Genomic DNA, 26,029 nt, shown 5'->3' on the forward strand with positions numbered 1-26,029 from the left:
TGAGGGCAGGAAGACGCATTCTCGGCAGATAGGGGGCCAGGATTCTAAATGCTCCGGGAGGGGTCAGAGCCCGGGTTGAGTGGGATAGTGATGCCCCACTGTGTCCAGGTAATGCAGTTTGTTTTTCCGCTTCGGAGCAGGATGTCGGGATTGGGTATCAGAGGTGAGTTGGGGGTCTGAAGACGGATCTGAGGTGGATCTCCGAGGGAAGAGACTGCAATCAGTGGCCCTGGTACTGAGGAAGTAGAAATAAATAGGAGCTTGCAGTGGCGATCGCTAGGGCATTTGGAAAACGACAGAAAGTCAGAATCAGCAGGAAACAACCTTCTAGAGATGTCCTGGACTGAGTTGGGGAGGAGGAGGATCTCTCTCGAGTTTAGATGCAGGACATTCTCCACCAAGGAGAGCTGTGATTCAGGTAGCAGGGGTGCAAACGGTTGGGGAGACCGTCTGCGGATCGGTTGTTCTTAAGGCAAACAGGAGGAGGCTGGAGTGTGAGAGTCAAGGAGGTATCTGGGGAAGATGCAGCTGCTGCAGCCTGAACCTGTCTGTACCTGCCACAAGAGGGAGGGCTGCCGGCTGAGTTCCCAGAAGGCCAAGCAGCCAGCTTTAGGCCAACCCTAGCCAGAGGGAAATGGGATGAGACTGGGAATTGGAACACTTCGGGGTGGGGGAGTTAGGAAGGGTGGAGGCAGGGATGAAGACCCGGGTCAAGGGTGGTAGGATTGGATCAGAAACGTTCAAGAAAGGAGGGCATTTCTAGCTTCTGGAGGGAAGTTAGGGCTTGATGACCAATTAAGGTGCCGAAAGTTTGAGTTCCTATCGCCGGCTCCAGCAGTGTCTGCTTTCCTTGTGTGAAAAGCTGTTTGCAACTGTCCAGATGCTCCAGCTCAAGGCTAAGTGAATGATGGATGCCAGCGACTTGGTCTTTGGGTCCTGTGATCCTGCTTTGAGGACCTAGGTGGGACCTCTGTGTCCACCAGAGGCAATCTTCTCACTTTTAATCTAACCTGTCAGGATTCCACTGCACTTCTATAACAGAAATCCCGCTTCTTACATTCAGCCCCTCCTCTTTCAGGTCCCTCCCCCAGGGAAGAGACAAAGTAAACAAGGGCCAGCACTGGTCTTGGATGATCTGAGAGAATCTTTGCCCTTCAGGCCTCATCCACCTGCCCACACTGTCTCTAGGGTCTCTGTTAGGCAGAACTCAAAGGAGGGGTTGCTTAGCTTACTAAGGGAGGCAGCTGGCTGGAGGATGGGGTGACCTTGCAAGCAGCTGGGAGGGGGAGCATTGTGTGGGGTGAATTCATTATTGATGAGCCCTGCACCCCAGGCTACTAATGAGTCCAGGCCGACTGCCCTAATTGATGTTAAGAAACTTGAGACCCCCCAGATCATCTTCCCGCCTGCCAGTTGCCTCTTTTGAGCCCCTTCCCCCTCCCACATCTCCAGCTGCTCTGTTCACTTCCTTCTCTCCTCTTTTCCACCTTCACCAACATAGACAAGGAGAGCGGTCAGGCGGCGATCTCCACAGCCTACATGCTTCTCTGGGTTGCTCAGACTCCAGAGTGTGAGGCATGTGTCTGCAGGGTAGGGAGACGGAGGACAGGCAGCTCAGCTCAGGAGAGAGTAAAGAAGTAAGCTCAGGGATGCTGCTGGTGCTAGATCATATCTGTGGCATGCCTGAGCCCGAGGAACTCCTCAATTAGAAGATCCTGTCACCCTCAGAAGTAAAGCACCATGCACTAACACACCCATGACACCAAGTCCCAGCTCACTTCCCTTCTTCATTTCCTCCTCATTCCAAAGGGAGACATTTCACATCCAGTCTCTAGTGTCAACCTTCCCCAGTAGGGTCTCTTCATTGAAAATTCCTGCTGTCCTTGAATGTATGGGGTGCATCTCTACCTCAGTGTGTCCTTGTGGGTTCTGGAAAGACACTCGGTAAGTATGAGATTCCAAGACCTTAGTGTGGTTCAGGTAGCTTACCTGGAGGAATATTTGAAGGTGTCCTAAGAGTGTGAGTTAATAATAACAGCCCTGCTGAGGGGAGTTGGGTCTCATACCTCTCTGCCACAAATTCCCAGAAATTTGTGGTTATCCTGCCCTCTGGTGGTAAGATTCTGGTTGAGCAGGACATAACCAGCTTTGCCCTTTTCAGCTCTGTGCACTTCAGGACAGACCTTGAGAAAGAGGCTTTTATGGTGCATGTTCCCTCTTTTGAAAACTTGAGTTCTCCAGTGTATGGCACGTTGGTTAGGAATAGGGAGTGTCACAGTCTGGGAACGCCAGCGTGACTACTTGTTTAGCTTTGCAGTGTGACCTTGAGCGAGTTACATAAGCTCCAGGACTCAGTCTCCTACAACAAATGGAGGTAATGGTACCATCACAGGATTGTAAGAGTTTAGATGCAAGCCTGGCAACTTGGGTTCAGATCCCCAGAACCCACATAGAAGGTTGACTTGTATAATTGCATGTGTCTGAGATCTCATTGCACCTACCCCAGAAACACAGAAATGCCAGAAGCATGCAGGCCAGCTAGTCTGTGGTATTCAGCAGTAAACAAGAGATGCTGCCTTAAGCAAGGTGGAAGGCAAGGGCCAACATTCAAGTTCAAGATTGTCTTCTGACAAGCCCACACACATGCATACGTGAAATATTTAATACCCCTCACCTTACCCTTGCACACAACAGTAACTCCAATACAAAACTCCACAGCAGACTGGGAATTAAAGGCTGTTGTCACCAAGTTCGAAGACATGAGTTTGATTCTTTTTTTTTTTTTTTTTTCCGAGACAGGGTTTTTCGGTGTAGCTATGGAGCCTATTGAACTTGAACTTGCTCTGTAGACCAGGCTGGCCTCGAACTCAGAGATCCACCTGTCTCTGCCTCCCAAATGCTGGGATTAAAGGTGTGTGCCACCACTGCCCAGCCTTTTTTTCCCCTTTTCCCCTGAAACAGGGTTTCTCTGTGTAACTAACTGCCCTGGTTGTCCTGGAACTTGCTCTGTAGACTTGGCTGGCCTTGAACTGAGATCCCCCTGCCTCTGCCTTCCAAGTGCTGGGATTAAAACGGGGGAGGGGGAGTCACCACTGCCAGGCCTGAGTTTGATTCTTAAACTCACGTGGAAGAAGAGTAAGTCCTGCAAATTGTCTTCGAACGTCCAGTATTTGTGCTGTGGCACATATTCACACGAAATATGCAAGGCAAACAGAAAAAAACTAATGGGCTTTCTTTTCATCTTATTTTTCTCACTTAAGAGAAGCCCAGGTGAGTGCTTTGTACGATCTTTCCTCGCCTCTCATCGGGACCTCTCTGCATTCTTCCATAACACTCAACCCCAAAGAGAAGAGATTTCTTTCTTTGCTCCTTGGTGATAGGGAAGCCCAGATCTGGTGGGGGCTGGATGAGGAACAACAGAGACAAGTTCCCCACTTTTTTTTTTTTTTTTTTCAGAAGACAGGGTTTCTCTGTGTAGTCCTGGCTGTTCTAGAACTCACTGTAAACCAGACTGGCCTCAGTTTCAGAGATTGCCTGCCTCTGCCTCTTGAGGACCGGGATTAAAGGTGTGCACCACCACTACAGGGCTTCTTTCTTCCCTTCTATTCTTTTTTTTTTTTTTTAAGATTTATTTATTTATTATGTATATAGTGTTCTGCCTGAAGGCCAGAAGGGGGCACCAGATTTCATTATAGATGGTTGTGAGCCACCATGTGATTGCTAGGAACTGACTCTTAACCTCTGAGCCATCTCTCCAGCCCTTCCCTCCTATTGTTTCTTTCCCTTGGATCTTCTGTTGCCCAGGTGGCCTTAAACTTAAGCGGTGGGTAGCTAAGGATGACCTTGAATTGATCCTCCTGCCTTTCCCTCTAGAATTCTGGATTGAAAGGAGGTGCTATGCTAACACACCTAGTTCCTAGTGGGAACAGGCCCATGGGAGACAGACATTTCTCTTTTGACCTGCTTTCTGGGTCTAGGATGGGTCTGGAGAGTTAGGGTAGAAGGACAGACTGCAACTTTGGTCAGTGTGGGCAGTGGGTGGGGTTTATTGCACTTGCAACAGAGTTTAAATAAGTTGGGAGTGGGTTCTGGAGCGGAGGAGAGGGTGGTTAGGGAGGAAGGGGCAGCATCAGTGCAGCTGGTGGGCAGAACCCAGGTCCGCAGGCCTGGGGCTCCCCGTTTTCTGGGGAATGAGTGAGCCTGTGTCTGGACAGGCTGAGGTTCCAGATCTGTTGCCACTGTGACCTGGTTAGGGTCCTGGGAAATTCCTGACTTATCCTAAGTCAGGGATGAATCTGCAGCTAACCCAAATGCCATGCTGGGTCTGAGACTGGGCTCCAGACCAACCCCAGGCCCCAGACTAGGTCTGGTTCCATTCTCATTCTGACTTTCCCAGATCTGGGTATGGGCCAGCATTGTTCTTTGTTTGGGATTTGTCCTGAGCTGGTCCTGCAGCACCATCCATGGTTAGTGTTCTTTATTGGCCCTCCAGGATGGGGGCTACCGGAGCTGCCAGGTCTTACTCCCGAAGTCTCAGACTCTTAGCTGCAGGCTTCCTTTTGATCTCTGGGAAGGTCGAAGAAACATCTTTGCAGGCTGGAACCAGATGAGAAGTCCTGGTGGTATGTCTGGCCCAGAGAACCACTACTGCATCTCCTAGTTATGGCTCCAAGTTGCTTTCATAAGTCTCCAAAATGCAAAGGCTGAAGGAAGGCTGAGGCTTCTGTCCCTGGACCTGAGGCCCCCATCCAGGAGAGGGCATGTGTAAACGAGGGTCCTTCACAGTGCATGGGAAACAAGATTTCCAGCTTCTTGTCCCCCATCTCTGGCCCTTCAAGTATGTCTTTGGGCTAAGGAGAACTAAGTCTCCCCAGCTCTCAGCACCTTCAGGAAGTGCCTGGTCCCTCCCTGTTGGCAGGTAGGGGACTGGCTCTTCAGGATCAGGAGGACTCAGGCATCTGAGGTGGCTGGAGGCTTGAGCTGAGCTTTTTCCATGGCTGTGCCGTATGGGAGGGAGCGTTTGAAGAAGCCAAGCTGATGAGAAAGGAGGCACAATGAGAGGCCATATTCACTCAACGAGGGACCCAGGGGAATGAGGACCGTCCCGCCTCTGGCTTCCCCATCCTGAAAAAGGGGCTTCTGAATACCCACTTTCAGATACTTTCCCAAGAGGTCCAATGGATGTGGGAGGTCTAAAATCAGGGATTTATTATGGGACAATCTTTTTATCAGAGTTTTAAAAATGCTAGCAGTTAAGTCAGAAGGGGTAAACAAGTTCAATTCAAGCGCTACATCTGATTGCCCAGCAGTGGTGCCACCTGTAGGACGATCGTTTGTTGTTCGCTGCCACAGTTTTCGGAAATGAAAGCACAAGTGCCATCATTATTTGCCATCTGCAGTTTTGCAATATTGGCAAACTTGTTCTAAGACAGGAGGCTTCTTTCTAAATTGGGGGCTGCAGACTGAAAGGAAGGGTCCAATAATAAAAGACAGGATGGGTATAAGTAGCCAGGGCAGAGTCGGGGGCCTGTGCTGGAAAACATATGTGAGGGCGGCTTCTTGGACTCTGCTGTGTAAAAGGCAGGGCCTGGTAGGAGGGTAGCCAGGCCAGGGGCAGGGTGTGGCTGACCTTGTAGAGGACGTAGATGAGTAGACCTAGGAGCAGGAGCCCAAAAAGGATGGCTAGGACAATGATCCACAAGGGGACGCCATTGCTGCCTTCTGCCTTGGTCCACTGCACGGCTGTGGCCACCTGGAGATAAAGTGACGCTGAGGATCCACAAACTCTTGCTGCTCTATTCCTGGCTGGTGATCTGGATCTAACTCACATTTTTAGCTAAAAACACTCTGAACTTAAAGAGTCTGAAGTGCACAGTGTCTTTTTTTGTTTCTTGAGAGACATGGTATCTTGGTGTAGCTTTGGCTGTCCTGGAACTCACTGTGCAGACCAGGCTGGCCTTGAACTCAAGAGAGCTCCGCCTGTCTCTGCCTCCTGTGCTGGGGCTAAAGGCATGCGCCATGTCTCTTGTTTTTGTGCCTTCGCCTCTACTGTTCTCTCCACCCAGGGCCTTCGTTTCTGGGACAGTCAGACTTTTTAGTTTCTTCAGGCCTCAGCTTGTACACCACTCCTTCCGGGAACTCTTTCCTGACTCTGTGAGACTGGGCTCAGGTATTTCTATGATGTGTTTCCATAGACTGTCAGGCCTGTGTCACACTGATGTCACTGCCCTCCAAGGTGTGAACTACAAAGCAGAGACACCATGTTAATCTGGCTGATCACTTTATCTCTGAACCTAGAAATGAGGAAATATCCACGTTCTCATTCTACTTCTGACATTCTTGAGCCTGCCTTCTTTGTCCCAAACCTCTGACCTTGAACCCACCTGAAGTTTCTTTAGTGGCAGCTGTTGAGGCAGGATTTGGTAGGGCATCTTCAGGGCTTCATACACAGCCTCACATTGCAGGCTGAATGGCTGGTGTTCCCGCTGTGGGTGGAGAAAGGCAGTCAGGGCAGCCCCTTTTGGGATCTGGAGAACACAGGCCTCCCCGTTTGTCTCAGGATGTGAGCTTTTCCTATTATGGACTCACTCACTCTGATTCTCTTAATTTTTTTTTAATGAGAAATAATAAATGTCAAGTTGAGTAATTATAACTGAATAATGCATAATCAGATGATTGTATGTTCAATATATATTTAACGGTTGATGTGAGTTAACATGGTTCATAATGTGTGTTCAGCAAATGATGGTTTTTCCTCTTCCTGCTTCTGCTTGTCTGTTTGCTATGGATTCATCTTGCCTTCTACTGTCTTAAATTTTTTTAAAAATATTTATTTATTTATTATGTATACAATATTCTTTCTGTGTGTATGTCTGCAGGCCAGAAGAGGGCACCAGACCTCATTACAGACGGCTGTGAGCCACCATGTGGGTGCTGGGAATTGAACTCAGGTCCTCTGGAAAAGCTACCAGTGCTCTTAACCACTGAGTCATCTCTCCAGCCCTCTTAAAATTGTTTTTCAAAAATTACAGTTATTTATGTGCATGTGTGTTTTGTGTGTGCATATGTGTGTATGCATGTACATATGCCAGTGCACATGTTCCATGACACACATGTGGAGGTCAGAGGATAACTTTCATAAGGTAGTTTTCACCTTCTGGTCTCTCTTGTTTCTGTCACTGTGCTATATACCCCAGGCTGGCTGACCCACCAAACTCAGCTTTTTCCTCGGGTTCCAAGGCTTGAACATCTAGTTCGCTTACTCACTGAGCATCTCCCCAATTCTCTTTTCTTTTCTCTTATTTATTTTTAAACATTTGTTTATTTATTTGTGTGTGGTTGGGCATGCATATGCCAAGGCTTGCCTATGGAGGTCAAAGGGAGTCAATTCTCTCTTTTTGTAATGTGAGTTCTGGAGATCAAACTTAGATTGTTAGGCTTGGAGGCAGGTGCCTCTACCCACTCCCTAGGCCATCTCACGGGCCTGCTTCCCTCTGTGAATGGTGCATGTGAGTGCACATGTGGGCGGCTCAGAGGCTGAGGTCTCATCCATTGAGACGTGTTCTCTCTCATGTGCATGTGTGTATGGTGTGTGGCTACATGTATGGGTGGATCAGAGACCGATGTCAGATATCTCATCCATTGAGACGTGTTCTCTCTCATGTGCATGTGTGTATGGTGTGTGGCTACATGTATGGGTGGATCAGAGACTGATGTCAGATATCTCATACATTGAGACGTGTTCTCTCTCATGTGCATGTGTGTATGGTGTGTGGCTACATGTATGGGTGGATCAGAGACTGATGTCAGATATCTCATACATTGAGACGGACTCTCATCAAACCCAGAGGCCCGAGACCACCAGTGTGGGGATTCTGTTTTTGCCTCCTGTGTGCTGGGACTACACATAGGTGGCTGCCACACCAGCGAGGCATTCATTTATGTGAATGCCGAGGTTCTGAACTCTGGTCCTCACACTTGTATGTAGGTCACCCCCCCACGGACTGGGACTGCACTCGATCACTGACACGTGTTCCCCTCTCCCTCCCGAGTGCTGGTTTGAGGGTGAGCTGTGCCTCACGCTCACTAGACACTGGGCTCTTTTTTCTATCAGAACCAGAAAGGGAAACATTGCTCTTTCCGTGCCCACAAGGTGGCGCCGAGGACGCACAACCGGTCTAAACCAGAGTGAGGGAGGAGAATTGAAGTTTGTGTAGTTTGTAGGGTTACCAAAGCAGAGGTGGAAGGGCAGACAGCAGAGAAAGAGCAGGGTCAGCCCAACTAGGCGCAAAGGTTGGGGTCCGGGCTGCATAAAGCTCCCTCACCCGCAGGAAGGTCTTGGCCCAGATTCGGAAATGCAGCTGCAGACTCCGGCTCTCTTGGCGGTGCAGTGGCCCAAATTCACAACGCAACCTGAAGCACTTGGCTTCAGGACATTTCTGGAAAGAAAGAAGGCCTCTGAGCCCAGATTCTGCTCTGGTGATCCTCAGAACTCAAACAGGTGTCCAGTGCTAGGGACAAACTTCATTCCCTGCAATGACTTACCAGGACTTGTAGCCCAGAGGCGGTAGAACTCCTGCCTGGAGTCTCGCGTTTCTGTAGGTGGTGTGGGGAACTCTCCAGATCCAACTGGAAGAAGAGACATTCTTAGCTGTCCCTCCTGACTCATCGCACCTAGATCAGCCTGAACCTGAGTTCCAGAGCAGAGGCCCTGCTTCTGTCTCTGTCCCTGTGTTCAGCCAACCCACTCACTGCCAAGAACAAGGCCCCCACCTTGTTCTGCACTGAAATAGGAGATGTGTAAAGAATCATTAAGTCCTTCCTGCGTCGGGGCCTTTGTACTGGCTCTTTCCTCCGTTGGGAATGTCCTCAGCCTTGTCTTTCAGGCTTCAGTAGAATCATCACTTGATTTGTTGATTTAACAGTGCTGGGATTGAACCTAGAGTCTTGGACATGCTAGCCAAGTGTCCTACCTGGCTAAGGCTACCTCTTCTAGAGGTACACTTGTCTGTTTTCTTTCTTTCCTTCAAGAGTTCTTGCTATGTGGCCTTGGCTGTCCTGGAACTCACTATGCAGAGTGTACTGGCTATCCTCCTGCTCCAGCCTTCTCCAAGTGCTGGTGACTAAGATTACAGGACTGCTGAGATGACGGCATGTCCATCATGCCTGTGTAGCTTTTTTCTTTTTCTTTTCTTTTTTTTTCTTTCGAGACAGGGTTTCTCTGTAGCTTTTGGAACCTGTCCTGGAACTAGCTCTTGTAGACCAGGCTGGCCTCAAACTCACAGAGATCTGCTTGCCTCTGCCTCCCGAGTGCTGGGATTAAAGGCATGCGCCACCACCGTCCGGCTAGCTTTCTTTCATTTTTTAAAATTATTTTCTGTCCATCTTCTTTTTTCTCTCAGGGCCTCATGCACACAGCTGAGGATAATCCTGAACGTCTGACCCTCCTGCCTCGCCTTCCAAGTGCTGGGACTACCATGCCAAGTTTCATCACTTCTCATCAGCCAATTATTTTTCTTTTTACATCTTATTGTTTACCGAGTCTTCGTTCAATGCAAGCTCCAGGAGTGAGAGGACCTTTTGAGTTTCATTTGGTGTGGGGGTTTTCCTAGGTCTAACAGTGTTTACTGTAACCATATTTCATTAAGGGTTGACAAGCAAACACCTTCTCAGAGGCCCAAGGACAGGGCACAGACCTGGGAGCACACCAGGAGAGAGGCACAGACCTGGGAGCACACCAAGAGAGAGGCACAGACCTGAGAGCACACCAGGAGAGAGTCAAGGCTGTTTCAGGCAAAGGACAGAAATGCAGTGGATCCAGGCCTTTTTTTTTTTCCTTCCAGATCTTTGAGGTGCTTGTCTCCCCACCACTTTCCGTAGCCTCCAGGCAGCCTTTCCTAGCCCCCAAACCCCAGTCTACCACCCCATGACCATGTCTAGGTCCTTACCTCCAGGCCTTGTGAGTTGGGGGTATAGTTGGAAGTACAGTTGCTGAGTCCTGTCACCCTGGTCACATAGAGGAGCTGCTGGCCTTCCAGAGCCTGGGGACAGCTAAGCTCCAGTATGCCCTGGCTGATGGAGCTGGGGCCCTGGTTGATGAGCTGAGAGGGAACAATACAACTCTATTATTGTGTTATCTTTGAATTTTTTGACTGTGAAAGAGCTAAGTATAGAGAGACATTTCATTGTGTGGGCTACTAAGCTAAACCAGCATGTATATTATAAAGGTATCATGACTTCAAAATTTGAGTCTAAGGATATGTTGCTTTTGAAAAGAGGTTCTTCTCTTGTTTCCACAGAAGATGAGAACCTGTGGATTGCTTCCAGACCAATATGGTTTGACAGAACAAGACCCTGTGAAAGGTTACTGTGAATATCCCCACAAATAAAATAGTTAATGGGCCAAGCAGTGATTTTTTTTTTTTTTTGGTTTATTGAGATAGTGTTTCTCTGTAGCTTTGGAGCCTGTCCTGGAACTAGCTCTTGTAGACCAGGTTGATCTCGAACTCACAGAGATCCACCTGCCTCTGCCTCCTGAGTGCCAAGCAGTGATTTAAATACAGTTTCTGTGTGGTTATTTCGGGTCTAAGCTATTGGGCAGCAGGGACAAACAAGTGGCCCCTCCTCCAACACAACTCTCTGAAGGGAAAGCTGGCTCGATATGCAGGCCTGGGTCACAACCCATACACACTGCATCAGGCCTGAGAACTGAAGGGACATCTGAAGGCAGCATTAAAGTCCACTTTTGAGACAAGGTCTCACTCTGTATGCAGGCTGGCCTGGAACTCACAGAAATCCTCTCCTGGCCATCTGTCATACACTCTCAGCACTCACCAGGCTGTCCCCTCGTCTCCACTGACCCACGTCCTAGCTACCGTCACTTATAGTGGTCCTCTTTTTCCCCTCATGTGGTTTGACCCCTGGCTTGTCTCCCGACCCTCCTCACCTCATAGACATGGTGGACAGCAGGGCCCAAGTCTCCCTCCTTCTGCGGCTGGTCTTGGGGATCCCAGTCGCTGACCGGGAAGAGCACAGCTTCAGGCTTGGAGACCCTGAGGAGGAGCATGGTTTAAACAGGCAGAGGAACCCAAGTGTCCTTCCCTAGAAATCCATCCCCTTCCCTCTAAAGGCCCCATTCTGCTTGAGCACTGACCCATTAAGGGAGACCTGGGCTTGAGCCTCCACGGAGAGCGGGAAGGAGACCACATTGCTTTGGGAGTTGTTCTGGTTCTTGCTGTGGGATGGAGGCAAGAGTGAAGTCGTCTGATGAGAATCCTCAGGCACCAGGGTCTGCCACCTGCCCCCACTCTCCCTTCTTTCCCTCTGAACTCAGTCCCAGCTCGGCTCCAGTCACTCCTTACCTGAGAATCTGGAAGTCAAACTGGATGGTTTTCTTTGTGTCTTGAAGATGAGGAACAGTGAACCGAAGGCCACCCCAGAGCTGTGAAACAGGGGGGAAAGGGGACTGTTAGATGGGGTGTCCAGCTGTGTGCTGGGCAGCAGGACCCCGTCCTGTGCTCGCTCCCGCCCTTCCTCTTCGATTCCTGACTTACACTGGTGCCTGCCTTCATGGGGTTGCCCAGGTCACACACCAGCTGGTGGCTCTGGTTCACAGCAAAGTAGTCACAGCTCAGGCTGGAGAAGTTCTGGGGACAGGCGGGCACAGGCACTCAGGCTTTGGCACCCCTCTGGAGGGGATCACCATTGCACCCCACTTAAGAGTCCCTTCTCACCCCTGGGTGTCTGACAAGTCCTGAGTATTCAGCCTCCAGAGGGGCTGTGACCCGAAGCTCAGCCTCATAGGCACCACCCTCACCCAAATTTTGGGCATGGAATGTCAGGTTCAGTGAGTTCTTATCACCCAGGTACACGTGTTTCTTCTCCCTGGAGGGGACACAGGGTAAGGACACTGAAGAATGAATCCACAAACCAAGGCAATTGGGCTTGGTAACACACAGCAGGACCAGCCCTGCTGACTGAGCCCTAGCTCTGGCAAGCATAAGAGGGGCTGCCTGAATAGCATTGCGTTTAATCTGTCTAGAGTCAAAGAAATGGCTGCTCCCTGTAGACCAAGCTGGAACCCAGAGATGCTCCCAGACTCCCAGCTAGGCCGTCCCCGACCCTTGGTCATGTGACCGCCCCCCCCACTCACCCATACACATCCAGCCGCAGGTCAGGCACACAGATGTTGTCCTCACCACAGTCCAGCAGGATCTGGGCCTGGGGAGCAGGGCAGCTTTGAGAGGAGTCCTACGACACCTTTCCCAGGGCCCTGCCTCAGGTGCCAGGCCTGTCCTCCAAGTTCCTTCCTTACCTTGTCCTCTATCCGACTCTTGCTCTGGTAGTGTAGGACTGGCCGGAGGCCATGGCTGTCCATGGGGGCTTTGGGGTCCAAGGAGAAGTTGAGGGAAATGTGAATTGGGGAGAGTTTGTCTCGGAATTCTGACTCGTTCTAGGACCAGGGTAGAGAGTACATAAGATCAGAGGCTCTGAGGCTTCAGTGGCCCTGTTTCTTTGTCTCGCTTCTGTTTTTAATCTTCTCAAGACCCAAAGCTGACAATCCCCTTTGCTCTGTAGGTCCAGGCACCTGGTGTCTGAATCTTCTGACAAAAGGGAAGGCTTTTCTTTAGTTTCCCAAGAACCCCGTGCCCTTCAGAGGAAACCTCACAGAGACAGACAGACAGGCAGACAGACACACACAGACAGAATCTCTTATTCTATATGGCCCTCTGCCCAGGCCAGGCCAACTGTACCCTCAGCCCATACCCTGAGGTAGATCTTCATCTCCCTGCAGTCTTCCCGAGCCCCATTCTGGATCAGCAGGGTCTGGGTAAGGGTGGCCTGCTTGGAGGCCAGGAAGAGTGCCCTTCGAATCCCGCCCTTCTGCTTCTGCCAGTCCAGCTGGACTTCAACCTCAAAACCTGTGGCCGGGAAACACCGTGTGAGTCTGTCACTCCTACCTGCTGGACTCAGCCCTTCCATCCCACCCCATGGCCTGTCTTCCTCACCTATAGAGTTGGGGACGTGTTTTCCGGAGGCGTTGAGGCAGAAGCTAAGGTTGATGCTGGAGAACAACGGAAGAGAAAGCACTGAGTGTAACTGGAATTGGACCCTACCCGCTTCAGAAAGACCCAGATTAGTCACCCCCATTTGTCTTTTCCTGAGGTAGACATGGCCCCCTTCCCACTAACAGGTACAGATCTCTGCAGGGTTCTGGCTCAGCTCACCAGGACACAGGGTTTCCTTCCAGGCTGCAGCTGCGCTCCTCTGGGTTGAACATGGAGGGAAAGATGGTGAGAGATGAGCTGGCAGATATGATAGGCCGACCCCTGCAGAATGGATGTGTGGTAAACAGAATTAAGACTCCTCTGAGGTGCTGGGTGGTGGTGGCGCACGCCTTTAATCCCAGCACTCGGGAGGCAGAGGCAGGTGGATCTCTGTGAGTTCAAGGCAGGCCTGATCTACAAGAACTAGTTCCAGGACAGGCTCCAAAGCTACAGAGAAACCCTGTCTCAAAAACCAACCAACCAACCAACCAACCAAACAACCAAACAAACAAACAAACAAAAACCCCCAAAACAAACAATAACAACAACAAAAAGACTCCTCTGAGGGCTGGACACCGGCCCAAGGACACCAGTTGCCTCTGCACTGACGTTCCCAGTCCTTGTTTTAAAGGGACATTTCCCGTTTCCCAGGCTGCCTCAGTCTCCCTGAGTTCATACCTGTACACCAGAGCCTTGTCCACACCGAATGACCCAACGATTAGATCTGCAAAAAACCAACATACAAAATTAGGATCCCCAAATTAGGATCCTTTTTTCCTAAACTTTCTAATTTCATGACTCAAGGAAGCCTGAGCTAGGGGACTGCACCATCTAGTGGCAGCTGCCTAGAAATGCACCCTGGAGCTTGACTTCTAAGATGAAAGGGCAGTGGATACAACTTACCAGGGTATCCATTGCCATCCAGATCCCGGCCTCCTCGAAGGGCGGAACCAAAGAAGTCTGGGGTATGGTCAGCTGCCCACAGGGGCTGCAAAACCTGGGAAGGCCTAGTGCTCAGTCCGCTTGGGCCTCCCGGGAATATAAACACGACTCCCTGCTGGGTCTCCCCACCAAATGGAGCTCCAATGGCGACATCTGCAAGACATAACACACATTTGTCGTCAAGTTAGGAGGCCAGGGGTCCAAATCCCTACCACAAAACCTCCGGATATCACTCCCACACACCTACCTGTCAATTCCTGCTCTAAATCTCTTTAAACCCCAATACCCTTGGGAAGTCAAGAGGGCCTGGGCAGTTAGTTTAGTTGACAGAAACCCTCCCAAGTTCCTGATCAGCCCCCCCCTTACCCATCCTCCCCCCCCCCCCCCCCCCCCCCCCCGCTTCAGCCCCCTGGGCCATGACGCTTACTTACCATTGTAGCCATCTTGGTCCAGGTCCCCCAGAGGTGTCAAAGAGCTTCCAAATCGGCCAAACTCATCTTGGCCAGTGAGGGTGAGGGTGGGTGTGGGCTCGATGCCAGCTGGGCGCTGCAGGTAGATGTAAACCCTGCCCACCTCCTGAGGCCTTCCATCAGCTGTCCGCTCCATGAGCAAGGGTGCCCCTACCAGCAGGTCATCCAGCCTGAGGAAAAGGACAGACCCACGCATCTTGATAACCTTGTCCCGTCACAATTTACTGTCCCATCCAAGAAATCCCAGGCATTCTGGATCCCCAGGCTCCCTTCTGTGAATAAGACCTAAGGGTTCTGATGTAGCGTCCAGCCCTCGCCTTGCCCTGGCCATGGAGAGTCCAGAAAAGACCCTAAAGGAGCACTCTGCCTGCACCTCTTTCCCGGCACTCACCCATCTCCATTGGTATCAGTGGCGGCCACAGCATAGCCGAAATAGGAGGCCATCTGTGGGGACAAAGAACAGCACTGGGTCAGAACAAGGTTCAGTGGTAAACAGGATACCAAGGACCTGTGAGCGGATGTTCAGGGGCTCCAAAGAGGTGGAGAGTTTGACACTATTGGTCCACAACCTGGTGTAAGCAAGGTGTCCTCACCTGTTCTCCTGAGACATTGTAGAGGGAGTGGATATCTGAGCCGTTAAGGATGGTGACCTGGAGAGGAAGAGAAAGGCCCGTTGGTCCTGAATGCCCCACAGTCGAAGGTTCCTCAGTGCTTCTGACTCCTTCCCAGTTTGCCCTCCCTCCACCTACAGGTTTTCTCTACCCCCTTGCTGTTTTGCCTTTTTTTTTTTTTTAAAGATTTATTATTATGTATACAGTGTTATAATGTATACAGCGTTCTGCCTGCAGGCCAGACTAGGGCACCAGATCTCATTACAGATGGTTGTGAGCCACCATGTGCTTGCTGGGAATTGAACTCAGGACCTCTGGAAAAGCAGTCAGTGCTCTTAACACCCGAGCCATCTCTCCAGCTCCCGCTGTTTCGTATTTTCCCTTCATATCTCTTATGGATTTTCATCTCTACCCAGTAGAGTCTAGTCACCATAATATAAGATCAGTGGGACCAGGAGCATTGTTTGGGTTTTTGCCTCTCAGAGACTAAAGAAGAACTTGGCAAAAAGCAGGTAAACAGTAGTTGAAACACACTGGGGTTTCAAACCCAACAGATTCAAGACTTCAGCCACCCCTCACCCACCAGTGTCCACAAGTCACTCACATCTGTCTCCTCCAAGTCTCTTGGATCCTGCTTTCTGCCCTGCTGCTCTGCTGAGACCCGATGTGCCTCTGTGCCTTGGGCCCCCCCACTGGCAGTGATGCCCACCAATGCACACCCCGTGGCCACTGCCAGTCCGTCTCGTGGCTGCCCTCCAAAGCTCTAGTGTTTGGTTCCACTGCCTGTGCTTGTCCAATCCGCCCTTCTGTTCTCACCCTCTTTTAGCTTGTGAGGCTACAAACTCACTCCGGTTTCCTATTCTGTGTTCTTCAAGCCTGTGCCTGGAACTCCCTCTTGCCCCATGTGTACAGAGCCCTCACAGAGCCTTCTCCGATGCGCCCTCTCTGAAAAGAGGGCACTGCTATCCTAAAATGTGTTAGGTTACCTCGATTGCTTTTCAGGAACTTCCCATTCAGAAAGAGTGTGGAATTGGGAATATGGTAGCTATTAAATATTTATTCAGTTGCCCCTAAGCAACAGACTTGGTATCTTAGGACCATAGTTTTTGTGGAGACTGTCAAGGCTGTGCTCCACCCCACAGGGCTGTAGCGGGAAACACCATCATGAAGGGCTAGTGCCTGGGACATTGAAAGGCTCATGAACAGTGGCTTCATCAATATGAAAGCTGTGTGTCTCGTCCCACGTACTTCACTAGAAGCATCTGATGAGATGGGATAAGATACTTTTGTCTCATCTCTCATCTTTCCTTAATAAATGTTATTAATCGGACAGCCGTGTGTGGCACTCATCTGTCTGGGCTCTTGTCATGGTCTGATAGCAACTGGCTGTTGAACACCACCTAACAGTTCACAAGTGCCTGATGAGGTCAGAACTATTATTACCCCATTGTACACAGGAGAAGCAGCTTAGAGAGGTTAAGCAGGGGACAGTGTAGCAATAAAAGAACAGACGAACTTACCCAGAGTCAGTGCCAGAATCTAAACCTGAGTCTGACTTCACAGCTTCCTTTCCTTGAACTAGACTTCTAAAATTCTATCTCTTTTCCCCAGAGCCTATGTTCTGATCTATTTTTTTTTTTTGAGGCCCCACACACCACACACTGCTATGCAAGGCTCTGCACTGAGCCAGGGTGAGAGGCAGGAGATGGTAGGCGGGGTCTTACATAGCCATAGGTGAGGTTCCCTTTGGGCACACCAGCAACAAAGTCTGCAAAGAGAAGAGAACCTGGTGGGCTGCGGGAAGGACAGGGCAGACTACGATTGCTGAGTTTTGAGCTTTCTCTGGCTCCCCTTTCGGCCCAGCCGGGGCCTCACTTACCTTCTGTGTCATCACCACTGAATTCACCCACAGCCACAGAGTACCCTGGGGACAGAGTGGGTGGATGTTAGCATCGCCTCCTCTGCGACCCCTATTCTCTGACCCTCAATCCCTCCATAAGCCAAAAGTATGGCAGCAGAGCTGGGAGAAGCAGGGAGGGCTGAGCGAGGCCCTGAATTCCCCGCCCATTCTCTCCCCATGGGCTTGCCTACCCAAGTAGCTGTCATCATATATGGAGCTGGCCTGGCGGGTCTGTAGCTGCCCCTGTACCGGGTTGATGAGGTATTCTGGGTAATAGGACTCTGAGATCTGCTCTTGAGTGGCGGACAGGATCTGGCCTGGAAGGGGAGCAGGGTGATAGGCAGGGGGAGGTAACTTTAGGGCTTTAGGGGAACTGAGTAGGATTTTATAAGTTTGGATCAAGGAAAGGGACTATGTGGAGGATCGAGTCGAAGGGGGTCTGGAAGTGGAACTGGGAAGTTGAGGAGTGGAGAAGGGAAGGGTTAGTGAGTTCAGACCTAGAGTGGGGAAAGAATGCAGTGCCAAGGCCTGAAGAGGGCAGAGGAAGGGCTTACCTTGCCAGAAGTAGCTCCCAGGACCACCCAGGACCACATGGCCAGTCTACGAGGAGGTGAGAGGAATAGGGATGAGTGCACCATTTGGGACTGACCCTGGATCCTCACCCACTGCCCTCCCTCCCCAATCACCTCTCACCTTGGTGAACTCAGCACTGAAGCCCCCTTGGCAGTAACCCTGCCCTGCCGCGCTGCCGAAATCTATGAGGGAAGAAGACGAAGAGATGAACGAGCTGTGTAGTGATGTGCTGGCAGGGAAGAGCAGCCTTGAAAAGGTCTGTTTTGATGCTTGGTGGCCACGAGGAGAAATACCTGAGCACCCGACACCCTCTCATGAAGAAGGCGCACTGGCTCATGTCACTCTGGCCCCTACCTGAGCGGCAAGGTGCATACTCCAGAATCCGGGTGAAATTGTCTGTGGAGAGGTAGCAGGTGCCCACGGGGTCGTTCTGAGGCTCCTTTTCTGTGCGCCAGCTGTACAGTGGAGCACATGCCTGGGAGGGCCCAGAGGGGGTTTCAGGTTTAGACCGGCCTGGCTTTCTCCACCACTGCTCAACATTTAGCCACCAATGAGCCCACTGGTCCCTCACCAAGATAGAGGAGCCGTGGGCTCGAACTGTTGCCCCGAACCACTGCAAGGACTTGTACTCCACAGGCTCCTCTCCCGTGGCGCCGGACAGTGAGGACTCCAGGATCCGGGAACCTTGGGGAGGTTGAAAGGAGGCCATCACCCTGGCTCTCAGAAAGGTGACCCTCAGTCTTGGCCCAGGATGCTCAGTATTTCCAGACCCTGAACCCTGAACCCTTGCCAAGTTGTCTCTTTGGTTTCTCTGGTTTTCTTTTAGCTGTAACAGAAATTTGCATTGTGGTGCAGGGGAAGACTGGCAGAGTCCCATGGCTGACTTCTGTCTGTACATCAGCCCGGTCTCTAGACCTTCCGCCTCTTCCCACGTCTGAACGCCGCCTCTGGAGCTCTGCCTTCCGAGCTCTTCCTATTCTCCTCCTGTCTCCCAGGCTTTTTATTTCTTTATTTGTTTTAAGATAGTGTCTCAGTATGTAGCCCAGGCTGGCCTTGAACTTTTGGCAATCTTCCTGCCTTAGCCTCCTGAGTGCTCTTAGACTTCTAAAAGCCAGCCTACTCAGAACAGAGGCTGTAACTCAGTGGTACAGCATATGTGTAGCGTGCATAAGACTTTGGTTCAGTCCCTAGCACCCTTTCAGAAATCAGCTGCCTCAAACATTTTTATTTATTTATTTACTTATTTATTTTTTAAGACAGGGTTTCTCTGTGTAGCTCTGGCTATCCTGGAACTCGCTTGTAGATCAGGCTGGCCTCAAACTCACAGAGATTCAAATACCTCTGCCCAACCCCAGTGCTGGGACTGAAGCTGTGCTCTATCATGCCTGGCTTGGCCTCTACATTTTAATGCTTACCTCTTCTTGCCTTCTTATTCCAGTCCTTATCTGTGTTGATAGACTGCCTGAGTTCATAGCCTTGCTTTTTTACTAGCTGCGTGGCTTAACTTCTGCTTCCTCCCTCACAGGATGGAGATACTAGGACATTTGCTTAAGTGAGCCAATGCACTCATGATAGTGTATAGCATGGAGCAAATACTCTCTGAGCGCTGGTTGAATAGCCTCAGCTGCCTCAGGTCCATCTGCCTGAAGGCTGAGCTCCCTAGGGAGCTGAAGCACACTATAGCTGGTGTGCACTATCACTTAGCTTAGAAATAAAACCTTTTTCAAGCCTCCTCTGTCTTTTCTGTTATGACCCTGGCCTCCCAGAGTTGTGGGTGATTCAGTGGAAATGAGAGCCACATGTTTCTGAATCATGCCTGCCATCCTTGGGCTGGGCTGGAAGCGTGGAGTGAGGGCCATAGAAGCTCACAGCTAGGAAATGGAGCACCAGAACTACTGCTGGGGGAGCATGTGGTTCTGGTGCTGAGGTTGCACCCCTTGCAGCAGGAGCCCCAAGTCCCATCCATCCCCAAGCTACAGGCCCACCTACCCACTCACACTAGGCCCTCCCTGAAGTCTTCCAGCCTACCTTTGCTGTCAAACTGAATGGTGGTGCACTGGGTAAGGCTGTTGTCCCAGGGACATATGTAGACAGCGCCACCCTGAAGTACACCTGGCTGGCTAGTGTTAGCCTTGGGTGCTCCCACCAGCACACTGACCCTGTGAAGGGGAAAGGAGAGGGGCATTAGGAAGGGTCCTATTTCCAGGTCAGTCTCGGGTGGCAGGATGCACCCAGACCTTTGGGCCAAGAATGGGGGTGGGGTCGATGTCCCTTGGGTGGTATTTATATCTCAGAAGATGCCACAGATGCCAGCGGCTGGGGCGGGAGTCAGGCGTTCCCCATGTGCTGCTGTCACTAACTCGGCTCCTGCCCTCCTCCCACATTCTCCTACCTTCTTCTACTACAAGAGGGAACCAGAGGCAGTTCCTGGAAAAGGAACAAGGGACAGAGGATCCGGACTCCAGCTATTCCATTTCCTCCATCTACCTGCCAAGGTTCGATGCCCAGACCTGTGAACTGAAGCTGTGGGCCCACAGGTTGAGGGTGTGCTTGGCACAGGCAAGGCCCTCAACATCAGGAAAAAAATGAAACAAGACAAAGCAAATAAAAAGTAGTACTAAATGTAAAGTATGACCATATTTTGAAAATATATATTAAAGGAACAATTTAGCCCTAGAACCCCACGTTCCTATGGAGTCTCAGGGTCCTCATCTACTGTGTACCCTCTCTTCCCAAGCCAAATTTTCTCTCTGGGCTGGAACCCAGGCAACTGGCCACTTAATCTTGGGGCATATAGGAGGAAAATGTGTCGGGAACCAGGCAGACGCGGGGAGGAGCTGGAGCACTGTGAAAACAGGCTGTTTCTTGGGCCTTGCTTGCCCCACCCTGCGGCTCAGCGTGGATTTCACCTTCCTAGCTGGGGCTCTGCCTCACTTGTACCTCTCTACCACAAAGCAGCCCCAGAAGATTGAACTCAAATCCTGTTCTGTTGGATGCTCTTCCTGGACACACACGCCTGAGATGGGGTCCTCCACACAGCCACAGCCCTGTCCTCTCTAGGCACTTTCCTCAGGATCCCCTGCAAGGACCGTGTCTGGCAGCCTGGGCAGCTTTCCCTGGCACCCCCAACTCTGGGCCAGCGTCCCGGCCAGCCTTGGCCTCTGCTCTCCTCCCCTGCTGCCGTTGGCATTGCTCCTCAACCTCTCTGCCTGTCTGTCCCCAGTATTGCTTGCTTTCTTGATTTAGATTACTGGGTCTCTCTCTCTCTCTCTCTTTAATTATTTATTCATTTAATATGCATGGACATTTTCCCTGAATGTCTGTGTGCCGTGTGGGCACTTGGCTCCAGAGGAGACCAGAAGAAGGCATTGGATCCCCTGAGACTGGCACTGTGAGTAGTTATGGATGGTGGATGCTGGGGAATTGAACCCTGGTCTTCTGGAAAACAGCCAGTGCTCTTAACTGCTGAGCCATTTCTTGCTTCTTTTTTGATCCCAGGTCTTAGGTCTTTCTACTTCTAATGGTTTCTGTAGCCTTTCAGGTTTCAACACTCTCCAAACTTCCTCTTTTCTTGCAGTTCCACAGCCTTTATCACTAGAATTGTGGGCCCAAGAAGGGACTTAGCAGAGGTCACAAAGACAGGGCTGACTTCCAATAGGGTCACACATACTGGGGGGAGGGTCAGGGTCTAAGAGGCCTAAGTGACAGCAGCAGCAGGGAAGGCTGTCCCCAGGACGCCAAGGATATGGAGGGAATGTTAGAGCACAGGTGAGCAGAAAGCAAGCAAGGGCCAGAGGAACAGGAGTGGGGACAGAGTGGAGAGGGGAGGTGCCAGCTTCACTCGCCCAGGGGACAGGAAATGTTTACTGCCTGTGGCTTCCCGTCAGTTTCCAGCTTCACATTTCTCCATTTGTCTCCCGCCCACTGGGTCTCACCTCTCTCTCACTAAGGAATTACGGCCAATTAGAGGTTGGAGCCACCATTCCAGGGCCCAGCGACCTCAGGTGAGAATGCCAGAGGCTGACAACACTGAGAAGCTGCAGCCCCAGGGGAGAGAGGAGTGTGCTCCTTCTGTAGCTAAAGCTGCCACAGAGAATTTAGCCCTAGCCTCTTGCTCCAAAACACAATTAGGGCCTGTGGCAGTGGTGGTCTACAGTAGAGTGAGTTCCAGGATAGCAGAGTTGCATGGGGAAACCCTGTCTCAAAAAAAATCAAATGAAATCAACAGTGTAAACAGCGAGGGCGCAGCAAGGAATCGGAGCTGGAGCTCTGGTTCATGCTCTAGCTCAGCATGGCTTGGATTTCCTCTCCTCTGGCTTCTCCCATACACCTGCATTTGTGGAGGAACTGAGATATTCCCATGGGCCGGGGGAATATCTGTTTGCTCTGTGAACGTTCGAGGATCCCAGAATGCAGACTGGGGACATGGATTTATGCATGGGTTCTGCCTAAGGCTTTAGTGGTATGGCATCTCAACAGTCCTCATTCTGGCACCTACACATGCCAGCCGAGGCGCCTGTGCCAAGGCTTATTTACCCTTCTTATCCCACCTGATGCTTCCTAAATCCTGCAGCAGTAGAATCCTCAAAGTGACCCAAGAGGGTACCCAGGGAGGCTCCTTGGGTTATTATTTTCAACATTGCAGAAAGCTTAAAGGAAATCATGCATTTATCTGACAAGGCACCAGGCTAATTCAAACTTCAAATGCATTTGCTTTGGACTGGCATTGCACCAGCTTGTGTGAGGAGCCTGTTATCATCTCAGGCTGGCCAGAAACTCTGATTGGCAGCTATAGATACTCTTGGTTTGTAAAAGATGAAAAAACGGTGAATTATCTCCCACTAGAGGTAGGTTGGCAGTAGACTCTATCTCAGAGTCCAAGGGAAGAAATGCTTGCCGTCATTTATGCAGAAGCCTCAGAGCTCAGGGGGTCTGGCTGGTCTTTGAGACAAATGGCCATATCTAGAGGCCACTGCACAGAATATCCACTGGTTCAGGACTAATGCAGATGCCCGGTGGGTGTTGCAGGCAGCAAACAAAGGCTACCCCAGTCCTGATGCTCTTCAACAAGTCCCCAAACTGCTGACCTAGCCTCATGACCTTATTTGACAGATGGGAAAATTAAGTCAAGAGAAGTCACAGCCATCCAGGGTTGCTCAGAATCTTTCCCAGGATGTGAACAGAAGCCTGAGAGCCTGGCTCTGAGGCTAGTGTTCTGCCCTGCCCCACGGCCCAAACATCCCCTCCTCTCTTCTTCACTATCTCCCTAACCAGGCTTTTGATTAACCAAGCCCCTGTTCAATATTCAGTTACTGTTTGACTCCCTTGGCTTGACAAGGTCAGAGTAGAGAGCAGCAGGTGGGTCAGGGACCAGCTCCCACGATTCTACCTCACCCTTAGCCAGGCCAGAGGGGGACACCTGCTTCTGGAACCCCAAGTACATTCCAAAGGGCTATACTGATTGGCTGAGTAAGAGCTGCCTCCAGCGACTGGCTCACTGTCCCGGGCAAAGCCACTCTCCCTCTTCTAGCCTGAAATTTTCTCTCAGTGATGAGTTGCTTTTGGATGGTCTCTAACTACCTTCTAGTCCTAAATTTTATGACTTCTGAGGCAATAATATTTTCTCTGCTCAACACAGGAATTTTGTAATAATCCAATGAGAAACTGATATCAAGCGTAAGAAGAATGTGAGGGACTATTACCAGGATCACAGTTGTTAGCAAGTGCTCCAAGCACTTGGGGACTGGGGATGAGCAGTGCCAGCAGGTGGACTGCTTGCCAAGCCGCACAGAGGCCCTGGGTTCAACCTCCATAAACTGGGTGTGTTGGAGGGTGTGGCAGAGCCAGCCTGTAATCCTAGCACTCAGGAGGCAGTAGCAGAAATTCAAGGTCATCCTTGGCTACACAGTTTGGGAATGAATGAATGCAAGTAAGAAATGGAGGAAAACAAAATGAATGAGGTTGGTGCCAGAAAAAAAAATTTAGAACCCAGACTCTCCCCATCAGATTCGTGCTTTGCAGACGCTGCCTGTGTGAGGGCAGTCACCTCTTAGATGCTGTCTCATTCAGTTAGGGGAAGGCTGGACTTGCTCAAGTCCCAGCTCGTGGGTGAGTGGTGAGCACTCACACCCACGACTGCGCGGCAACCTCTGCAGTGCTCACCTTGTTCTCTTCATCGTTCAACGCGAGGGTGAAGCAGGAGAAACAAGGAAAACTGAGACCACAGCCACAGGGCTGTTTTCCCATATGAAGGAGAGAGGCCAAGTCCAGCACACAGGCGCTGGAAGGGAGAATCCTCTAAGAGGGTTACACACAGAGCAAAGCAGAGCGTGAACGGGGTGGGGGCTGGAGACGCTGGGTCCTCTTTTGGAAGAAGCCTCAGGGACTGAGGGATCAGGCCAGGGGCCAGACGCACACCTGGGGACAAGGAGTGCAAAGTCCAACAGATGTCAATTTTCAAAGAGAACTGCCAGTTTTGTGCGGGATAGGATGGGAATAAGGGAGAAGTAAAAAGTCAGGCAGTTGAACACCCTGATGAGCAAAACCATCCTATATCCCCTCCACCCCTTCTGCTCCCTCCGTTAGGGTTGTGGTAAGAGGTTTGGGGGACCGGAGAAGGCAAGGCCTGGCAGAGACTCCAGGATAGGGTGATGCAATGAAGTTTGGGCAAGAGGCCAGGGTGTGGGGTGGGGACCTTGAAAAGCCCAAATTCAACGGCTGGGGCCTAGTTATCTTTTTTTCCATCCCTAAGACCTCCAGACAAAGTAGAAAACTGTCCCTTCCCCAATTGAATTAGCTAGAGTTGGTCGCCTCCACCACCCCCTAGTTAAATAGATAGCTAAAATCAGCTCACCTCTGACAAAGGTCCTATCAAGCCCTGAGATCTCGGGCGGGGAGGGGGTGTTGCTGTGGGCAGAGGGAGGCTCAGAGCTTGGAGGTAGAGGAGAAACAACTTCTGCTGTCATCGAAGGGGTTCAGCAATCTGGCATGTGGGGTTCCCTGTCCCAGCAGCTGGGACTGTCACTTTCCTCTTACTTCCTAATGTCCTCCCCTCAATGTGGGCTCTAACTCTGATTTCCAAGTCTGTGGACACCCATTTTCCAGGCACTAAGAGTCTGGGTCTGCTTATTACCCGGAAATAAGGATTCTCCATAGAGATTTTCAGGAACCTGCGTTCTGATGCTCTTGGGCCCAGAGAGCCTACGTCTCCCCAGCTTCCGACCCTAGTCCCAGAAGTCTGAGTCTCAATTCAACTACTGCTACAGGAAATCAGCTTTTCTCTTCCTCCCGAGAGCTGGAGCTAGAGGGAAACCGCCCACCCCCTTCAGGCGCGCGCGCACACACACCCCTCCCGACACATCCGTGCACCGCCCTGGGCCGATCCCGCCCCTAGTCCCAGTTCCCCCAGTGCCAGGATCCAGGGGTTCTCCCTAAGTTTTTGGATCTCCCCGCCTGAAGAGATTGAGGGTGGGAAGCGACGCTGGAGACTGAGGAGAAAGAGGAGGGAGCCTCTGTCCTTCTTCCCGGTCTCAGTCTGAGTTGATGGGGGAGGGGAGGATGAGACTGGCCCCCACATAACCTCCCGACCCTCTCAGTCTGTCTTCCAAGCTCTTACTGCACGCGCTTACCCAGCTTCAACCCTCTCAATGGCCCCACGGAGGATCTTGCTTGAAGTTCCTCCAGTGCTCCCTAAGGACCGGCCTCCCCGCCCCCCTCGACTCCCACCCACCACAGGTCCCCAACAGCCCACAAATCGCCAGAAACCCTGAGTTTTCTACGCTCTCTCCTCTCGGTTGGCCCCGAGACCCTGCCTGCACTTCTTCAGCTTCTAGATTCCTGTTCTCTTCTCATGCCACAAGTCTCGACACTGATCTCACACTCCACGTCGGCCACGGTGCCTCCCTGCTCCAGCGCGGGCCCCCAATTCTAGCTTGGGCCCCCAACTCTAGTTCTAGTTCTTTCAAACTCCGCCCTCAAACTCAAGTCTTGGTCGCCTCCACACTCCGGCGCGCCCCCAATCTCCAGGTGGCCCCCTTCCCGCCGCCAATCTCACCACTCACCCGTCCCTTCCCGGCCGGTAAAACTCCACGGAGAAGCCGAAGAGGGAGCCGGGGGGCCCGGAGAGCACCGCCGGGGCCTCCGCGTCTAGGTTGAAGCCCCCAACCTGAAGTGGTGGCCGCCACAGTAGCAGCAGCAGCGGCAGCAGCAGGGCGCGGGGCCCCCAGCGCAGCGGCACCGCGTGGAGAGGAGACTGTGGCGACGGTGGCGTCCTGCTCCCCATAGCGCCCGCTCTTCCCTGTCCTGGGGCCACCGACCCGGAGCCGCTTCCTAAACCTCCCAGAGGCGAATGACTCAACGCAGGGAGGAGTTTGCCAAACTCCCGGCTGGGCCCTCCCCCCGGCCGCCGGGCCGGCTGGCGGGGGGACATTCCTGGGTCCCCGGGACGCCGAGGCCGCGCCCCGCACCCCGAAGGGGGCCGCACCTCTG

General features: G+C 51.5%; 1 protein-coding gene across 1 annotated transcript; it reads right to left on the reverse strand.

The window, feature by feature from the left end:
• Window positions 1–4,017: 4,017 nt before the first annotated feature.
• Itga5 (integrin subunit alpha 5) lies at window positions 4,018–25,985 on the reverse strand. Its single transcript, XM_087899375.1, has 30 exons — window positions 25,603–25,985; window positions 19,571–19,701; window positions 18,114–18,226; window positions 17,897–18,017; window positions 17,663–17,724; window positions 17,524–17,569; window positions 17,161–17,286; window positions 16,949–16,993; window positions 16,794–16,837; window positions 15,052–15,108; window positions 14,850–14,902; window positions 14,420–14,628; window positions 13,950–14,141; window positions 13,725–13,770; window positions 13,227–13,328; window positions 13,008–13,063; window positions 12,766–12,920; window positions 12,314–12,451; window positions 12,152–12,219; window positions 11,733–11,883; window positions 11,553–11,645; window positions 11,361–11,440; window positions 11,153–11,233; window positions 10,946–11,051; window positions 9,948–10,100; window positions 8,545–8,628; window positions 8,325–8,438; window positions 6,384–6,485; window positions 5,630–5,752; window positions 4,018–5,034 (listed from the first exon to the last, which is right to left on the reverse strand). The coding sequence occupies exons 1-30, from the start codon at window positions 25,968–25,970 to the stop codon at window positions 4,951–4,953; spliced, it is 3,303 nt and encodes a 1,100-aa protein (XP_087755501.1). The 5' UTR covers window positions 25,971–25,985; the 3' UTR covers window positions 4,018–4,950.
• Window positions 25,986–26,029: the final 44 nt, after the last annotated feature.

The sequence above is a fragment of the Myodes glareolus genome, chromosome 19 (genome assembly GCF_982192425.1).
Source record: "Myodes glareolus chromosome 19, mMyoGla1.1, whole genome shotgun sequence".
Taxonomy (NCBI): Eukaryota; Metazoa; Chordata; class Mammalia; order Rodentia; family Cricetidae; genus Myodes; species Myodes glareolus.